Source organism: Notamacropus eugenii, chromosome 7, assembly GCF_028372415.1.
Source record: "Notamacropus eugenii isolate mMacEug1 chromosome 7, mMacEug1.pri_v2, whole genome shotgun sequence".
NCBI lineage: Eukaryota > Metazoa > Chordata > Mammalia > Diprotodontia > Macropodidae > Notamacropus > Notamacropus eugenii.
The window spans coordinates 38526336-38547077 of NC_092878.1; the positions used below are offsets into that span (position 1 = coordinate 38526336).

The 20742-nt window shown below is 36.1% G+C and overlaps 1 protein-coding gene across 1 annotated transcript in view; it reads left to right on the plus strand.

The window, feature by feature from the left end:
- TRIP11 (thyroid hormone receptor interactor 11) overlaps window positions 1-20742 on the plus strand; it is a 93808-nt gene that overhangs the window by 64027 nt on the left and 9039 nt on the right. The window contains exons 17-18 of the mRNA XM_072625062.1: window positions 13107-13188; window positions 14546-14660. Of these exons, the coding sequence (XP_072481163.1) occupies window positions 13107-13188; window positions 14546-14660 (197 nt within the window). The remainder of the gene's footprint in view (window positions 1-13106; window positions 13189-14545; window positions 14661-20742) is intronic.

Here is a 20742-nt window from a genome sequence, read left to right on the forward strand (position 1 = left end):
AATCTGCAGTCTTTTATTAAACACCTACTATTTGCCATTCCTTGTACTAGGTGTAGGGAATTCAGAGACAAAAATGAAAGACAAGCAGGCAGCCAGCATTAGTTAAGCACTTACTATGTGCCTGGTACTGGGGATACAAATCCAAGCAAAAAGAAAGGCAATCCCCTGCCATTTAAGGGCTTACATTCTAACGGAGGGGGACAACACACAAAAAGGAGTTGAAATGTTAGGGGCAAGGCAGAGGAAGGCAAACACCTGAAAGTCAAAATCCTAGCTGGAAACAAACTGCAGATTGGCAGGCCTGGGCCCTTCCACAAAATGGAGGCCCCAGAAAGAAAACAATTGGAGAAGGGGTCTGGCATGGCGAAAGGGATATTTCACTGGGAGAAAGCAGGGTGGATGGATGTTCCAGGCTGAGGGAGATGCCATGGTGAGACTAAAGCTGAGGTTTGAGGTATTGAAGTCCAGAAAGCAAGGGGCTCAGCTGGGAGGGGAATAGTTTTTGTCCTATTGAAACTTACATTGTAATGGAGGAGAGGGGTGGTGGCAGCAGTATTATATGCACAGGTGAAAACAAAACATGTAAAAGCAAATGGGTAATCTTGGCCTGGAAGGCTCAAGAAGCCTGGGAGCATCCAGAAAGGCCTCTTGTAGAGAGATTCTGAAAGGTAAAGGAGAACCTTCTAGATGTGCCAAATAGCCAAGGCAAAGGCACTGAGACAGTAGGGTGTCACATGGGAGAAATAGTAAAAAGGCTATTATGGCCTTGGGAAAAATATGTGGAGGAGAGTAAAGTGTTAATGAGATTAAGAAGATAGGATGGAGTCAGGCTGTGGAGAGTTTTATTTTTTTTTAAATAAGTTTTTATTGGTATCTTTTTTTTACATCATCATAGTTATCCCCAGTATGCTCCTCCCTCTCCTTTCCTTTCGCCCTTCCTCTCTCAGAGCCATTCCATTATAATTGGTACTAAGGAGCTGAGGGATTAGAAATTGCAGGGAGGATGGAGACTTGCTTTTGTAGGAGTGATGTATAGGAAGAGACGGAATGAGAGATTATGATTGAATAAGGAAGCATGGAACGCTTGTGGGACCAAGGGTGTGAGATGTGTGGGGAGGAGGAGGTCATGGGAGTTGAGTGGATTAGGAGAATGGGAAATTAGTGTTTGAGGGAATACCAGTGTCCATGTTGAAGTGTCTCTAGTGTAAAGGCAGGGGTTGAGGAGAAGGTACTATGAGGCAGGCATTGTGCTCATTGAGAAAGGAAGGAGCGAGTACTCAAAAGAAGAGTGAATTTGTGCTAAGATTTAAATGGACGGTGTAACTGTGGACCAGAGGAAAAAAGGGTATGTTTATACTAATTTAGTCTTCACTACCTGGGACTTGTGGAAGGTCTTTGTCACTACTCTGATTTTTTTTCTTTTTAAGAAGATTTAGTCTCTATACCTTACCCCCTATTTTCTAACAGTAAGAATGAAAAGCTTTTCGTTTAAAAAGTTTTTCTTTAAGAGAAATTTTCTTTAAGAGAAAATTTGAGGAATTTTGAAATAGGACTCGTTATTTCTGTATTATGAAGTGTTAGAACAGAGGGTCATAGCAGCACAGGTAAAGATAGCTTCTAATATGCATGGAACCCTTTCATGATACTGATTGATAGAATTTTCGTATTATATAAAACATTCAGTCTTCTAGGCCATTATTTATACAAAAAACTTGTAACATTCCGTTGAAAACAGTCCCAATACATTCCCAGACACAGCTTTATCGGCCAAACCTTTTGAAGAATTTCTTTATGTTTATATTTAGCGAAAGTGGTATTTAAATGGAAAAATATAAAAAGTGCCAGATGCAGTTTTTGAATGACCATAAATGGTTAACAGATTATTGTCAGTTGAATAAAAGTCTGGATTCTAATAGCACTGTTAAAACTTGGGTGTTAGTTTTGATTTTTTAGCCTAGTTTATGATATGTATTTATTACATATTTTATAGTTAGTTTCCTGTTTTATAAGTAGTTTTACTCATTTGAAACTAATTTTAAAAAATTATTTCCTTTATCGAGATAATTTAAAATATTTGTAGTTGACTACTAAGTAGCTTATTTGCATTAAGCTTCAGAAATTTCCTGTCCTTTTGATAGATCATGGTTGGGGTGGGAGAAAAACAGGAGTCCATAATAAATATTAAATATTTATTTTGTTGGTAGTCTTCTAATTTTTTTATATTGACGGATAACTTTAGAATACAAATTGTTGTTTGTATACTTACAGATGTCTTCTCTTTCCAGAGGAAATCATTATTTTCCTGCAGGAATGATGGTTAAATTTGTTTCTTAGAATACTCCGTCATTAGTGCATTCAGCATATTGAGGATGTGGCATGTCTTAAATTGCTTAACATGTCGTAAAGGAAGTGTAATGACTTTTTAAAAATTTTATCTCTTTATTTTTAGTTTTCAACATTCATTTCAACAAGGTTTTGAGTTCCAGATTTTCTCCCCGTCTCTCCCCTCCCCCCACCTCAGTATGGCTTGCATTCTGATTATACCTTCCTCCAGTCTGCCCTTCCTTTTATCAGCCCTGCCCCCTTTTATCTTCTTCCCCCTTACTTTGTTGTAGGGCAGGATAGAGTCCTATACCCCATTGCCTGTATATCTTATTTCCCTGTTGCATGTGAAAACAAATTTTTTTTTAGAGGGGAGAAGGCATTAGGGTTGAGTGACTTGCCCAAGGTTACACAACTAGTAAGTGTCAAGTGTCTGAGGTCACATGTGAACTCAGGTCCTCCTGACTTCAGGGCCAGTATTCTATTCACCACGCAACCTAGCTGCCCCATGAAAACAATTTTTAACATTCATTTCTGAAACTTTGAGTTCCAATTTCTCTTACTTCTTCCTTCCCCATCCACCCTCATTGAGAAGGCAAGCGGTTCAATACAGGCCATACATGTGTGGCCATGCAGAGCACTTCCATAACAGTGTAATGACTTTGTTCAATACCATAATCTTTTCTCTGGTCTTATTTTTGGGATATAATAGTATTTAGTAAGAAACCTTTTGGTATAAAGAGCTGATGGAGTCGTGAAGACTTCAGTTCTAGTCCTGCCTCTGGCAATAAATCTTGGACAAGTCACTTATCCTCTCAGTCTCCCCTGGCAGTTTTCTAAGGTTGCACATTTCATAAGTGCTGCCTTATCTCCCTTAGTAGAGAGCTTCCTCACCAGAAGTTCCTTTTTCCAACAAAATCATCAGGAAAAATAAAAAAAAAACCAAACTGAAGCATTTAACAGAAAACATTCTTTCCCTTCCCTTCCCTTCCCTTTCTTTCCCCTTTCCTTTCCCCTTCCCCTTCCCCTTCCTCTTCCCCTCCTCCTCTCCTTTTCTCCCTCCCTCCCTCCCTCCTTCCTCCCTTCCTTCCTTTTTCATCCAGACTGAGAATGCTGATCTCACTAGATCATCACAGGAAACTTTGATCTCAGTTTCAGAACTGGCCTCCTCCTTACGCAACCTAAAGGTATAGCTGAGGGGTTGGAGAGGGCTCTCTCCTCCACCCCACGTATGATGTCTGGAGATCAGTCTCAGCCTGTCCAGTAGTTGCAGTTATAGGTGTGAGTCACCACATCCAGTCTACATTCATATTTTTAAAAAAATTTTGTTCTGGTATAGCTATACCTTTTTGCCTTGCTTATCACAGATTATAGTCAAACTTTACCATATTAACAGTATAGGTATCATCAGTCTAACTTAATGAAGTATTTTTTATAAAATGCAATTTTATTCCTTTCAAGTTTATGCAGCACTCTTTGGGTAACTTTTTAAAGTAGAAATACTTACTGGCCCTTTTAATAATAGGTAAAACTGACATATCCAAGGTATTCATTTATATAAACACAATTTATTTATTCATTCATTCATTCATTTTTTTATAAATACCCTTTAATTATTACAGAAATAAGGCAAAATGACACACATTATATTAGGAACTGAAAATATTTTTGTAGGTAAGCTCAAAAATTAATAGTTTGGTTACAGAAGCACTGATGTACTGACAGCACGTTTTGGATTTCAGATCATTATATAGAAATGCACATAATTCAATACTATAAGTAGAATTTTTAAAAATACTTTTTAAACACTGTGTGCGATAGCCCTTATGCTCACCTAGGCTAATTCTTATACTTGTACCCTTGATTTCATTCTTTTCCTCCTTCCTCCATGGTTTTGTTCTATAGTCATCCTTCTTCTCTCGTGTATTTACTAGGTATTATTTTTTCCTCCCTACTAGCACTTTTCTTTTCGCATGCAAACATGCTCAGTGACTTCAGACCTAGAAAATGCCTTTCCCCTTGTTCTCTGTCCTATGTTTTTCTCTCTGTTATTGATAAAGTTGAACAAATTCATCCCTAATGCTTATACTTCTAATTATTTGCTTTTTAACCAACCTCTTGTAGTTTGGCTTTTATTCTCACCAGATGAAAACTACTCTCTCAAAGGTCATAAAACTTTTAAATTGTCAAATCTAGTGGTCTTCTGTCATCATCTTCCTTAAACTCTCTACATCTTTGGCCAATATTGTACCCCTTCTGGATTCTTCACCCTTGCTGGCTTTCAGAGACATTATAGACTCCTAGTTCTTCTGCCTCTTTTCTTTGTTTCCTTCATTGACTCCATAGCCTCTTTCCTGACTCCTTTTTATAGATATTCCCTGAAGTTCTGTCCTTAATCTTTTCTTCTCTCTGTTAACTATAATCCTATGATTTCAACTGATAGGACTGGGTTTGTTTTTTTTTTTTAGACAAACACTGATAAATAAGAACAATTTTTTATATGAAGAACAAAAAAAGATCATTGTATGTGAAATCATAAATATTGCCTGCAACATGTATTTTTTAAAAATACACACTTTGACTCACTTCAAAGCTGTCTCACTTATCTACGTCATCCTCTGCACCTCTTTCTGCCTTCTTATCTCTTTTGTTCATTCTCCTTAAATGTTTTATGGATGCTCTCTTTATTTTTTAAATATTTCTGACACTAGCTCCTTTTTCCCTACGTTCTTCTCCTGCACACCAAAAACAAAATCCAAAACCATTCCCTTGTAACATATATAGTTAAGCTAAATTAAGCCAAATAAATTCACACTGTAGCCACATTTGAAAATGTATACTTCATTTTGCACCTCTGCCAGTGCAGATTGATGCCCTTTCTCCGACTTAAAGTCTTTTTTTTACCTTTGATTTTTTTATTCCATTTGACATTTATTTATTTACTTTTAGTTTTCAACATTCATTTCCACAAAATTTGAGTTCCAAATTTTCTTCCCATCTCTCCCCTCCCCCCACTCCATAATGCCTTGCATTCTGTTTACCCTTTCCCTCAATATGCCCTCCCTTCTATCACACTCCCCCCTTCCCTTATCCCCATCTTCTCTCTTTTCTTGTAGGGCAAGATAGATTTCTGTATTTCCTATTTCCCAGTTGTTTGCAAAAACAATTCTCAACATTTGTTCGTAAAACTTTGAGTTCCAACTTCTCTCCCTTCTTCACTTCCCACCCATCCCCACCAAGAAGGCAAACAATTCAATATAGGCTATATATGTGTAGTTTTGCAAAAGACTTCCATAATAGTCATGTTGTGTAAGACTAACTATATTTCCCTCCATCTTATCCTGCCCCCTATTTATTCTATTCTCTCTTTTGACCTTGTCCCTCCCCAAAAGTATTTACTTCTAATTACTCCTTCCTTCCATTTACCCTCCCTTCTATTATCCCCTCCCCCGCCTCACTTGTCCTCTTTTCCCCTACTTTCCTGTAGGGTAAGATAGATTTTCATACCAAATTGAGTGAGTGTGTTATTCCCTCCCTAAGCCAAATGTGAAGAGAGTAAGCTTCACTTTTCCCCTCTCACCTCCTCCCTTTTCTCCTCCATTGTAAAAACTTTTTCTTGCCTCTTTCATGAGAGATAATTTGCCCCATTCCATTTCTCCCTTTCTCCTCCCAATATATTCCTCTCTCACCCCTTAATTTTATTTTAGATATCATCCCTTCTTATTCAACTCACCCTGTACTCTGTGTGTGTGTGTGTGTATTCCCTCCAACCACCTAAGTACTGAGAATAGTTTCAAGAGTTACAAATATTATCTTTCTATTTAGGAATGTAAACAGTTCAACTTTAGAAAGTCCTTTATGATTTCTCTTTCCTGTTTACCTTTTCATGCTTCTCTTGATTCTTGTATTTGAAAGTCAGATTTTCTATTCAGTTCTGATCTTTTCATCAAGAATGCTTGAAAGTCCTCTATTTCATTGAATTTTTTCCCCTGAAGTATTATACGCAATTTTGCTGGGTAGGTGATTCTTGGTTTTAATCCTAGTTCCTTTGACTTCTGGAATATCATATTCCAAGCCTTTCAGTCCCTTAATGTAGAAGCTGCTAGATCTTGTGTGATCCTGATTGTATTTCCACAATACTTGAATTGTTTCTTTCTGGCTGCTTGCAGTATTTTCTTCTTGACCTGGGAACTCTGCAATTTGGCTACAATATTCCTAGGAGTTTCTCCTTTTGGATCTCTTTCAGGAGGTGATCAGTGGATTCTTTCAGTATTTATTTTGCCCCCTGGCTCTAGAATATCAGGGCAGTTTTCTTTGATAATTTCATGAAAGTTGATATCTAGGCTCTTTTTTTGACCATGGCTTTCAGATAGTCCCATAATTTTTAAATTGTCTCTCCTGGATCTCTTTTCCAGGTCAGTTGTTTTTCCAATGAGATATTTCACATTGTCTTCTGTTTTTTCATTCTTTTGGTTTGGTTTTGTAATTTCTTGATTTCTCATAAAGTCATTAGCTTCCATCTGCTCTATTCTAGTTTTTAAAGAACTCTCTCCTTTTCCATTTGGCTAATTCTGATTTTTAAAGCATTCTTCTCCTCATTGGCTTTTTGGACCTCTTTTGCCAATTGAGTTAGTCTATTTTTAAAGATGTTATTTTCTTCAGCATTTTTTTGAGTCTCCTTTAGCAAGTTGTTGACTCGTTTTTCATGATTTTCTTACGTTGCTCTCATTTCTCTTCCCAATTTTTCCTCCACCTTTTTTACTTGATTTTCAAAATCCTTTTTGAGCTCTTCCATATCCTGAGACCATTGCATATTTATTTTTGAGGTTTTGGATGCAGAAGCCTTGACTTCCTCTGGAAAATACCTGTTCACCAAGAAAATAACCTTCTATAGTCTTATTTTTTTCCCCTTTTTGGGGCATTTTCCCAGTCTATTACTTGACATTTGAGTGTCTTGTCAAGAGGAGGGTATCCTCTGGAGACCTGTAAGTTCTCAGTTTCTCCAAGGTGGCGCAATCAAAGGCTCCTCTCCTGGCCTGTGCACTGCTCTGGGAACAACCAAAAACTTTTCTGCCCAGAATCTGTGAGTAGAATTCCTGCTCCACAACTACCTCCAGCTCAACCATGCCAGTGCTCCTCCTCACCCCAGGGCTGCATTCAGGGCTGACATTCAGATCAGCAGCTCAATTCCCCCAGGAGCTTTAGGCAGAGGGCTCCAAAAATGGATGCTGCCACTGCAATGGCTGTTGCTGGCAGTCCAGACCGTGTTCCCTTCTCCTGGTGAAGGAATTTTCTCATTGACCTTTGAAGCTGTCTTTGGCGTTTGTGGTTTGAGCAGTCTGGGAACTGCTGCTGCTGGTGGCACCCTGAAGCCTGTTCTGGGTCCTGTCCCTGCTGCACTGCGTGGCCCATGCTGAGCTGTGCTCTGCGCCATACCCGGTATGATAGACCTTTCCTATCAGCCTTCCAGGCTGTCTTGGACTGGAAATTTTTTTTATTGTGTCATTTTGTGGCTTCTGCTTTAAAATTTGTTTAGAGTCATTTTTTACAGATATTTTATGGGCTGTGTGGGTGAGCTTCTACAGGTCTGTCTTTCTACTCTGCTATCTTGGCTCTGCCCCCTTCCAGCTTATAGTCTTACAAAGCTGACTGAAGCATGGAGAAGTTAACTGATTCCTCAGGATTATTTAACCATTTTATGTAACATGCAGTCCTTGAACCTAAATCTTTCTGAGTTCAAGGTTGGTTCTCTATTTCTGTACCATGCTGCCCCTCTCTCTCATCCTTCTAGTTCTTTGCTACAACAAAAGGTGCTACTTTGTATATTTTTATACATGTGGGTACTTTTCCTTTTTCTTTAAAGTGTCCATTTAGCATTTGGATCACTGGATCAGAGTTTAGCACAGTTAAATGAATTTTATTGTATAATTACAAATGCTTTTTCATAATGCTTGAAACAATTCCCTGCTTTCCCGACAGTGCAGTAGTATTCTGGTTTTCTTGTGTCTACTGCAGAAATTGTCTTTTTCTTTTTTGTCATGTTTACCAAACTAAATGTGAAATTGAACCTCAGAGCTGTTTTAATTGTTTAAAATCTTCTTATTAGTGATTTAGATCATTTTTTATGTTACTGATAGCTTGGATTTCTTCCTTGAGAAATACCTATTTACATATTTTGAGCCTTTATCTATTGAAGAATGGCTCTTGTCTTTGGAGGGCTTCTGAGGGCATACAATATTGATGCTGCACTTGGTGTAGACATTCATTTGGCTTAGATCGATGCAGCTCAGAAGTCCTGGGTTCAAGAGATCCACTCGACTCATTCTCCCTGGAAGCAAGACTGTAGGTGTGCCCCACCATGCCCAGTCCCACCCATTCTTTAAAGCCCAGCTCAGGAAGTCTTGTATGGTCCTCCTTCTTGACAGTAGTATTCTTTCACAGATCACTCTTGTCACACCTGCATAATTACATAATCACTTGATGTTTTATAGCGCAGACTATTCAGCGCAGTGCTTTGTACCTCGTGTGTGTTAGATAAATGCTTATTGAATTCATTTTGAATGTGTATTTTTAAGCTTCAGTGAAGCGCGCTCATGATGTGTTTGTTTATACTGTTTATTTCATTCATCCATTTGAATGTCCATTCAGCAGACCTTCCTTAAGCTCTTAGCATATACCCTGTACTGTGCTAAAGGGGGAAAATCATATACAGAACCCTGTAAACAGCCCAGTTCAGTAAATTTGAATGTGTGATCAACTTCTGTCCTGGAAAAATTATTAAAACGTCTTATTCATAAATTTAATTCCAGTAAATGGAATATTTTGCATGATTTTTACACTTAACATTCAGCTTTTTCTGAAAGTTTATGGACAAAATCACTTACCTTCTATACGTTACATCTAATAATATGAACACAAATATTCATAAAAATGTAAAGCTTTTTCATCGCTTAATCTTTAATTAAAAAAATAAGATTTTCTTTTTTTGAATTTCTTCTCTCATAATTAACTTTGACAAAGTACTAAAAAAAAAGCAATCTTGACTTGAACCTTTTTTCCAGGGGTATTGCTTAAATTTAAAAGTATTCTTTGTAGAGCGTCCATTCTTTTATACAGCACTCCAACAAGACTGACTCCAGTGCTAGTTAGTGTTAATAGTGAAGCTCCAACGTAGTTTACTCTCTCTCTGTCTGAAGAATGTAACATCGTGCCATGTTGTTTTAATGTAACTTTACTATTGTGTGGCCAAATGTTTTATAAACGAAGGAACCTGGACTTCAATTTTAAAAAGTGGGGGAACCATTGTAATGTGTTACATTACCTCACAGAGATGTTATATTTGGCTTACAAAGCCATATTTTGCCTGCCTTTATGTAGATGTTCCAAATTTGAACTGTGGTTTGAATGAATTATGAATTTTTTTGTAGAAACAAAATTGATGAGAGATTGAGAGGGAGATGTGGTTGAGAAGTGGTTTTACTTAAGGATTTTTGAAGTGGGTATTTGACTCTCTCAAACTTATCCTGGTTACTTTCTGACCCTCATTCCTCAGATTCTGAGTGTTTTCCAGACCCATATTCAGAATATGAGTCTACTGCTTGACCTTGAAACATCTCTTTGCATGCTAAGTGGATAGGTAAAATATAATACTGAAAACAAGACATTGCATTAGAAATAGGGAAGAACGAGTAAGGATGTATGCATGAAAAGGTACTATATCACAAGGATTTTGTTGCCATTAGTTGTTACTTACATATATAAAATTGATGTATTAAATGACATTTCATTTTGGGGTTAGGTTAAGAAGAGTTCCCTGATATTTTTACTGCCTTAAAATTTTAGTTTTACTTAAGTTATGAACTTTATCATTTGGACTTTTACAATATTTCTGTGATGCTTTTTGTCTTTTCCTTACAGTTATTTCATCTCCTCTAGACTGGACTCTCTTTTGTGACAGAAGAGTCCCTAACAAATTGCCTAAACATTTGACACAGTGACCACATCCGACAGTGTGATGTTCTGCCCTGATAGGGCCATGCCTTTCTGACTTGAGGTGGAATTTTGTTTCACTGTCTGTTCTCTGGAATTTTCATTGTTTTTTTGTTTTTAATTATTCAGAGTTTGTATTCTTACAAGTAATTTATTTTTCATTTACATAGTGTAGTTTTTTTATTATTCTTATTTTGTTCTGCTTCTATTCTTACATACATTTCTCTGAATTTCTTATATCTATCTTATTGCACAGTAATATTTTTTCATATGCCATAGTTATTTAGCCATTCTTCTAATGTGTACCCACTTTGTTTTCACCTTTTTCTACCAAAAAATGTGCTCCTTTGTTGTTTTGACATGTACTTGACTTTTATATTTGTCTTTGACATCCTTCGGGTGTATGCCCAGTGGTGGAATCTTTAGGCCAAAGGATAGGGAAAATTTAGTAACTTTTTAAAAACATAATTCCAAATTGATATTCATAATGGTTCTTTATGCCTTTATCATCAGTGTATTAGTATGACTTTTTTCCTAAAGCCACTCCAGTATTAACTGTATATGCCTTTCGTCTTTTTTGCCCATTTTCTAGTATAAGGTAAAACCTCAGAATTGTTTTAATTTGTTCTTCTCTCAATGATTTGAGACATATGCTTTGTAATTATTCTTTTGTACTAAAAACTATTGGTTCTTAACAGCTTTGCAATTTCCTAGGGACAATTTAATCTGTTCTCCCCTTCTGTTTAACTCTGGACTCAACTCATTGTCTGTTTATACTTCCTATCCCAAATATACATGTTGATGCACAAACTCCATAAGCTGTCATTTTATTTGCTTGCCACAATCTAGGTAACAAACTTTTTTTTTCTTGTGGGAATGAGTAACGCAGATTTTTTTAGGTTAGAGCTCTTCTAAGAGGTTTGTAGTGTCCTGGGGCTTAATGCAACCAGGATGGTATTATCTGCAAGCATATGAGCATATGGATAATTTCACCATCTATAGGGTCATCAGTTTGGACTATGCACAGATTCTCTCTTCCATCATAATGACAAGCACCTTTTAGAAGTATACATCTCTCATTTTTATATCACATCTGATGTTTGTGGAGGAGGTCTTTGAACATATATTTCATAATTTTGGTGTATGAATGAGTAATAACTTTTTGAGAGACTTTAAGGTCATATTTTTTTTCTACTGAATCAAAAGCCTTTTCATAATAAACAATGAGTGCAGTAGGATTTTGTATTTTATACCTTTTTCCAGTCAATTACAATATGGTAATAATATTTTATTTAGGGTCAAGGCTATTAAGATCAAACATTTATTAGATATAAATCTTGTCAATTTCAAGAAGAATCATTTCCCAGTATGATGTTGTAACGCTCTTCATTTAGGGAGAGAGAAAACACTGAATAGTAGTTATGATCTAGTAATTGTCAAGGTGGATATTTCTAATTTAGCATTTGTATGTAGAGTAACAAATCAGGACTGAGTGCTTATGTAAAAAAACATGGACACGCAGCTAAAAGCTGTTTATAATGTGAAACATTATAAAAGCTACCCTTTTTTCTCTACTAATGAACTCATTGAGGATGTTTTCAGTACATACGTAAGTCTCATATAGACACGTTATAATTTTCTTCCTTTTCACTCTAGGATCTTTAACCAGGGCTTGATAGCCATTTGAGTGTTGTAGGGGGGATGTGTGTTACTTAGAATGCTGCCATTCAGTGATTCTGTGAAAGTTAATATGAAAGTATAGCATAAATATGAAGAAAGAGTGGTGAGTTAGCTTAGTTCTGGGGGATGTGGGATGTTTCTCATTTTAAAAGACCATTTGTACCTTATATTTCAGATTCTTGTCTCATTCTCCTTTGTTGGACTGAAAAGAGATAACTTCCTATCCTGATTTGGATTGATTAAGCAGTTTTTTCAGCTCATGTTTTTAGTTTGCAAAGTTATTGGTTTAAACAAGGAATTTGATAGGAGACATTCTTAATACAAAAGTCTCTTTGGTCCTGGAATATAGTTGGCTTTATGAAAAGTAATTCTAGGAATTATCCATGATAATTCCAACTGTGTCTTCAAGGTTTTGTAGGTTTCCCTTGTATAGTAAGAATTTCTTTTTAAAAATTAAAATAGAAGTTTGTTTATAGCCCTTGAATCAGTTTTAATCTAGTTGTAAGCTATTACAACTTCATTATATTAGAGCAAACATCCTGGCTTTCAATTTATACCTTTTTAACCAGGGTACCTTGTCCTACCAGCTGTATCCTGGGCCATGTTCTTAGTTCCGTTAGACAGTCTTCCCAGACAGCCTACTAAGAACAAGGTTCAGCCAGGAAAATGGGATAAAGGAAAACAAATAATCCTTTCCATTTCCTAGCATTTACCGAATGACTCTGGAACTGCCACTGATATTTCTAACATATTTTAAATGTGTTTGCCAGACTTTCTAATGCAAGCAAACAAATGAGAAAACTTTCTCCTTTGCTTAGTTGAGCTTCCAAAGAGAATGAAAAACATTACCTAAAATGTACTATTGAACATTTTTGTATACCTTACTGCCTTAAATCGTTTCACCCTGACCTGAATTAAATAATTTGGAGCTACTGTACAGATTTATTGGTTTCATTTTAAGTTCTCTCCAAATTCTCCCAATACAAGGGGAAAAGTTGAGCTAAATACAGTCATATAAAATAAATGTTAAAATTCAAAGTAAAATTTTTATAAATCTTATTGCATTTAATTATTTTTAATGTACTGTTTATTTCATTATGTTTTTAATTCTGTAGGTGAGCTCCGTCAGGAAATGTTAGATGATGTACAGAACAAATTGATGAACCTAATAAATAGCACAGAAGGAAAAGTGGACAAGTAAGGGAGCTTTACTATTTGTTGTTATATTTTACATTATGTTGAGATTTATTTTTAATTCTACAAATAATATTTAAATTTTAAAAATTGCCACATATAGGTATGTATTAATATTGTTTCATGTAATTTATTCAACATTTTCATTTAATTTATACTTTATGATACAAATATTATATAAGAATTTAATTATATACTTATCTTTATAATTATATGCTTATGTATATAATCATATACTTAATAACATAGATACTTCTTTATTTCTTCCTTTACAATATTTTTTTTACCCTAAGATTTTTTGGGAAACTTTATTATTGTTTTAAAATGTTATTAGAAATTCAAAGCAAAATAGAAAAATTCTGTTCATCATATTTTTAGCCTTTACATTTTCTTTCTTAAAATGGAGTTATTATGAGGAAAGTGCCTTTGCAGATCTTAAAGTATTTTTGAATTGAGTTCTTATTTCACTTTATTCAAATTCATTGGTTTAGGGACATTACAGTCAGGCTGATATGTTGGAAAGAATGCTGAACTTGGAGTCAAATACTTTGCATTCAAATCCTGGTGTGATTCAAGAGGGCTTTGGGTGTATGGGCAAGACTTCTGGCTCTAGAGACAGGAGAACCTGGGTGTGAATCCTGTCTCTCACACTTAGTGACTGAGTGATCATTGATAAGTCACTTATCTTGAGGAAATCTCAGTTTCCTCATATATTAAAAAGTAATTGTGAGGATCAAATGAGATAATATGTGGAAATAAAATAGAATATATGGAAAGTGCTCTGCAATTCTTAAAGCCGCTGTGTAAAGTTAGTTATTTTTGTTATTTTTAAGTTATCTTTGGCAAGCCACTTAATTGTTAGCTTATTAACACTGAACTGTCAGGTTCTTCATCTGCATAGAATTTGTACTCTATATAACGATCATTATGAAGAAAGCATTTTACGAACCATAATTTTTAGCTGTTATAATTTATGTATTTGAGAGAATCATTCCGTATTTACTCAGTTATAACTGTGAAAATATAAACAAGGTAATAATTGAAGGGCCTAGAGCTCCTTGTTTTTCTGAAGGAAATTTGAGATGTTTACATTGTGGGAAATACGAGGCAAAAACCAGCAGATACATTGAAAATTAATTTAGAGATGATTTTTCGCTTTAAAATGTGGCTGTATAACATGGTTATTTTTTGAAGTATTATTATCTATGAGTGTTTTCACTTAATTGAATTTGCTAGGAGAAGAAAACGAGTAGCTAAGAAGAGTTGGTGCTTAGAAGAATATATGTGGTAATATTTGTTTTGGAGTTACTATTTACATAGCAATTGATCCAGATTTATTTATTATTTTTTTGTCTTTTAGGGTTTTAATGAGAAACCTGTTTATTGGACATTTTCATACACCAAAGAATAAACGTCATGAAGTGTTAAGATTAATGGGAAGCATCCTGGGAATTAAAAAAGAGGAAATAGAGGAGGTAATGATAAAAATAAAATCTAGTCTAAATAAGCTTTTAACTAAAAGTGTTGCTTTAGAATTTTGTTTCTTGTTAAATATTAGTGGGAAGAACATTTTTACTTAAATCAGTGTGAAATGAAAACATGATTCTTTTCTGCAGATGATTCATGCCGTCTGAAGTTAATTTAATTCAGCAAACACATAAATGCTTCCTTTGTATAAAACTCTATGGGAATGCAAAGATGAAATAGGATAGTTCCTGTCCTTTAGAGCTTACAGTCTACTAAAGAATATGCAAATATATACTGATATGGCAATATATGACAGTGTGAAAAGTGAAAAAAAGGGAGACCTTCTCTCAAAGGTCATAAAGACGGGAAACGCTTTGAGGAAGAAGTGATTGCTTTCATCTGGTGCAGTTGGGTGGGAAGGGGAGGAATCAGTAAATGTTTCTGGAGGTCACTGCATCAGACTGGGATTTTGAACAACCTAAAAGTGAAGACTAGCATTGGGGGTAGAGAGGAAGACCTAGTGAGACTGCATTAACGAGGCACCAGGTGTAGAAGATAGCAGAATGAGAGAGAATAATGATAGGATGGGGAGGAATATTTTGGCTTAAATATTAACATATGCAAAGGTAGATAATATGAGGTGAAGGTACAAGGTAGAATCATAGACCAAAGCTACTGAAGCTTTTTGAGTAGAGGGATGATATAATCAATGCTGTATTAGAAAAATTGTGTGGATTGTAGTGTGAAGTATTACAAACCTTAGATGTTTACCATCAGCTAACACCTCAGAATACTCCTTCTCTACTTATTTCTTAAAATTTCCCCACAGTGAATGTTCTGAATTTTTCTTCTTACAACAAATGATTCAGACTCTCAGTTCACTGGAGATAATGAAATCTTCCTTCCAAAATTCCTTCGGCTCACCTCCTTTCAAAACTTCTGTCTCTTCACCCACTCTTCTTTAGTTACAGAGAAATTCTTAGTCATTCCACTAAAGCCAGTCTCTTTACTTATGCCTTTAAATCCTATTGAATCATTCTTTTCTGGGACCTTATGCCATTAGTCTCTTTTAAGAATCTTCAGTCTTTCACATCGCTAGCTTTTCCTGTAATAACATAATTAGCTATTAATACCCTTGTAACAAAACAAAACAAAAATCCTCTTGATTTTTCAGCCCTATATATTTGCTGTTGTTTTTTGTCTTGTCAGATCTCTTGAAAATGTTATCCATACCCAGTGCTTCTACTCTTTTAACATTGTCTCCTTGACCCTTTGCAATTTGGTTTTCGCATCTATTCTACTGTCGTTGTTCTCTCAAAAGTCACAAATTGCTTTGTAATCCATGTCTTTTCCCTTATTCTTCATTTTCTCTTACCTCTCTATAGTGTTTGATCATCGCTCCTTCCTCTGGGGTCTTTATCCTTTGGCTTCAAAGATACTATATTCATCTGAGTTTCTTCTTGCCTCACTAACTTTGCTTTTCTATGTTTGCTTTGTTGGCTTCCCCTCCTATTCCCACTGCTCTAAATTGGCTGAGTTTGCTTTTTGCTCTCTCCCTTCTCCTTTTTGAACTTTTTCACTTGGCAGTGTCTTTTACCCTATAGCTTTTAATTATCACCTCTGTCTAGATGACAGAGCTTTCAGAAGCTTTCTCTCCAGTTCTGAACTCAGACATGAGCACTTGACGCACATCTTTGACTGCCTATAAGAAATTTCTACCTGCCTGCTTCACTTTTACCTCAGAGTAAGCTTACCTTTCCCATTAAACTGGATCTTCCTCCTTGCTTTATTTCTATCAGCTATGCTACCATTTCTCTACTTTTTAATGTTTGAAACTTTAGTGTTGTTTGAGACTGACTCACACTTCTATTTTTCCAATCAGTTACCAAGTCTTGGTTTTTTTCTCTGCAATATCTAGTGTATTACTCTTACTTTCTATTCTTCCTGCAATAATCCTAGTTTAGGGTTTTTGCCATCCACCTGGATGTAATGAAAGTCCACGTGGATGGCAATCTGTTTTTCTCCTCTTCCAACTCATTCTTCTTTATTTTCAGCCAAGATTGCAACCTGAATGAGAGACCCAGCTTCTGTAAATACTGGCTCTGGTAAAGTTTGTACTAGACTGAATAATGATAAAGAAATCCAATGAGAACTACAGTAAAATGGCTTATTACTCCATTCCAGAACTCTATGAGTCAGCCAGAAGCCCAGATGTTGTAGGAAAAGAGACACCAGGAATGCCAGTGTCAGAGCAAGGTAGCCTTCCACCATGAACAAAGATGGCATATGTGTAGCCGTAAAACTTTGTGTCTAGTGGCAACAAGAGTAGAGAGCATGAGGAGCTCTAATGTGGGGACTTTGAAAGTACCAGAGAACAGCAATGGCAGTAACTAGCATGTTGCCATAGCACTCAGATCAAGACAGCCCAGGTTCAAGGGCTCTGAGATTCCTAATACTCCATCTTGAGATTATAGAGAAGGCCCTGAAGAATGCTCTGAATCTCAAGATCTAGGGGTGTGGGGGGTGGGAGGTGGTGCCTAAACTTAGGAGGAGTAGGTCAGCCCAGGAAACCACCTTATCTAGGGTTAGACTAAGCAAGGTTCATAATTCCACCCAAAAGTGCATCAGGGGACAAAGCCTAGCTCTGGTCATAAAGCCCTAGTTCAAGAACTGAATTTCTAGAAAGGTAGAAAGATGAATGAATAAAAACATCTTTCCAGTAAAGCTGGAAAGACAAGCTAAAAACAAAAAATGTAAAGTATCAAAAGTTGTTGGAGAAAGGCAGAGCCAAGATGGCAGAGAAAAGACAGGGACTCACCTGATCTCTCCCTAGATCCTCTCCAAATGACTTTAAATAATACCTCAAAACAAATTCTGAAGCAGCCAAACAAAAGGATAGGGTAAAACAATTTTCAGCCCAAGACAACTTAAAAGGTTGGCAGGAAAGGTCTGTCTTACTGGAGTGAGAATGGAGCATAGTGAAGTATGAGCCATGCCCCAGTAAGCCAGCAGCAGGCTTTGGGGAGAACCGTGACTGACTCTACAGCAGCAGCTTCTGGATCTCTCAGTCCATAGATGGTAAAGGGCTCAGAAAATGGTCAGGAGGAGATTCTAGGGGATTGCTTGCTGGCACCAGAAGCAAGACTCTGTTGCATTGCCCAAATGTGGTTCTGGGTTGTAGTCCCAGGGTAAGGAGGAGCACTAGCAGGAGCAGGGACCCTGGACACGGTTCCAGGGCAGAAGAGAGTACTTGTGGTCGCTCACAGGTCAGAGCAGTGGTAAAGAGAGCAGTGACCACATCTCTCTGGATCATATCACTTTGGAAAAACTGAAAACTTACAGACCCCCTCCAACCCAGAACTAGTTCTGCAAACATCAGCATACAAAACTTGAAGCTTGGGACAGTGCTCCTCATTCTGGGAGTAGAGCCCAACTTTAAAGTTTAAAGTCTCAAGACATACACTAGAGAAATGCGCAAACAACAAAAAAAGAACTTGACCATTGAAAGTTACTATGGTCACAGCAAAGATCAAAATACAAACTCAGAAGAAAATAGTAATGTCAAAACAATTACCAAAGCCTGAAAGAAAAATGTGAATTTGTCTTGCTCACCCTCCCACCCCCACCCCCTCCAACTTCTGAAAGAGCTCTAAAAGGATTTTAATAATCAAATAAGAGAGAGGAAAACTTGGGAAAAGAAATGAGAATGATATAAGAAAATCATGAAAAAAAGAGTCAACAGCTTGGTAAAGGAGGCACAAAAATAGTGAAGAAAATATACCTTAAAAACAGAATAGTCCAAATGGTAGAAGAAAAACAAAATCCCATTGAAGAGAACTCCTTAAAAAGCAGAATTGGTCAAATGGAAAAAAATGTACAAAAATTCACTGAAGAAAGTTACTCTTTTACAACTAGAATTGGCCACAGAGCAGAAGAGGCAGAGAAGCTTACTAAAGAAAATAATTCCTTAAAAATGGACAAGTGGAAGCTGCTGACTCCCTGAGGCATCAAGAAATAATAAAACAAAATTAAGAGAATGAAAAAATAGAAGAAAATTTGAAACATCTCATTGGAAAAACAACTGACCTGTAGTTATTTTAAATATTTTTTATTTTTTCCCTAGTTATATATAAAACAATTTTTAACAATCTTTTTCTTTAGTTTTCAATTCCAAATTCTATCCCTCTTTCCCTCTTGCTCTTCTTCCCCTCTTCTCTCCCTGAGACAGTAAGCAATCTGATATAGGTTATGCATGTGCAATCATGTAAAGCATTTTGTTAATCATTTTGTGCAAGGAAACTTTAAACAGAAAAAAAGGGAAAATGAGAAACAGCCTCCTTTGGTTTGTATTTAGACAATATCAGTTCTAAGTCTGGAGGCAGATAGCAGTTTTCATCATGAGTCCTTTAGGAATGTCTTAGACCATTATTGTTGAGAGTATGTTGCTAAATCATTCACAGTTTATCGTCATAAAATATCGCTGTTGCTGTGCACAGTATTCTTCAGGTTCTGTTTACTTCACTTTGTATCAGTTCATGTAAGTCCAGGTTTTTCTGAAATCACTGCTTGTCATTTCTTATAGCACAATAATATTCCATTACAATATACCATAACTTGTTCAGCCATTCCCCAATTGATGTGCATCCCCTGAACTTCTGATTCTTAGCCAGCACAAAAAGAGCTGAGAAGCAAAACACTTTTTATGAGAGAGAGGAAGAGGGAAAGAGACAGAGAGAGAGAGAGAGAGAGAGAGAGAGAGGGAAGAATAGAGGGAAATATACAATTAGTAGTCATAATTGTGAACGTGAATGGGATGAACTCACCCATAAAATGGAAGCAGACAGCCAAGTGGATTACATGGTTTAGACATAAAAAATGATACCATAAGCAAATTAAGGGTATATGGAATATAGTTTACCCGTCAGGTCTATGGAAAAGGGAAGAATTTGTGACCGAACAAGAGATAGAAAGCATTATGGGATATAAGATAATTTTGATTGTGTTAAATTAAATGGTTTTTGCACAAATGAAATCAATGTATCCAAGATAGTAGAAAAGCAGAAAACTAGGAAAAAATGTTTACAACCAGTTTCTCTTGACAAAGAGTCTTCTCAAATATATAAATGTAAGAGTTATTTTCAATTGATAAATGGTCAAAAAAATATGAACAGGCAGTTTTCAGACAAATCAGAGCTATTTATAGTCATATAAAAAAACTGTCTAAATCACTATTAATTAGAAAAATACAAATTAAAACAATTCTGAGATACCACCTCACATCTATCAGATTGGCTAATGTGACAGAGAAGGAAAATGACAAATACTGGAGGGGATGTGGGAAAACTGGGACATTAATACACTGTGGATGGAGTTGTGAACTGGTCCAGCCATTCTGGAGAGCAATTTAAAGCTATGCCTAAATGGCTATAAAATTGTGCTTTCCTTTGACCCAGCAATACCACTAGTGGGTTTGTATTCCAAAGAGATTAAAAAAACAAAAAGAAGTGTTCAAAAATATTTATGACACCTCTTTTTGTGGTGGCAGAGAATTGGAAATTGATGGAATACCCATCCGTTCGGGAATAGCTAAATAAGTTGCAGTATATGATTGTGAAGGAGTACTATTGTGCTATAAGAAATGATGAGCAGGATACTTTCAAAAACACTGGAAAGGCTTACATGAATTGATGCGAAGTAAAGTCAACAGAAGCAGGAGAACATTGTACACGGTAACAGCAACATTTTATGGTGATCAACTGTGGGTAACTCAGCTCCAAAGAAAGAATCGATGGAGTCTGAATGCAGATTGAAACATACTTTTTTACTGTATTTTTCTTGCTTTTTTTTGAGGGCGGGGGTCTGTTTTTTCATAACATGACTAATATGGAAATATGATTTACATAATTGCGCATGTATAACTTGTATTAAATTCCTTGACTTCTCAGGGAGGTTTACAGGGAAGGAGTAAGGGAAAGAATTTGGAACTCAAAATGTATAAAACAAATGTAAAACTTTTTTTTACATGTAATTGGAAAAAAATCAAATATCAGAATTTTTAAAATTAAAATTGTTGTAAATCTGTAGAACTCC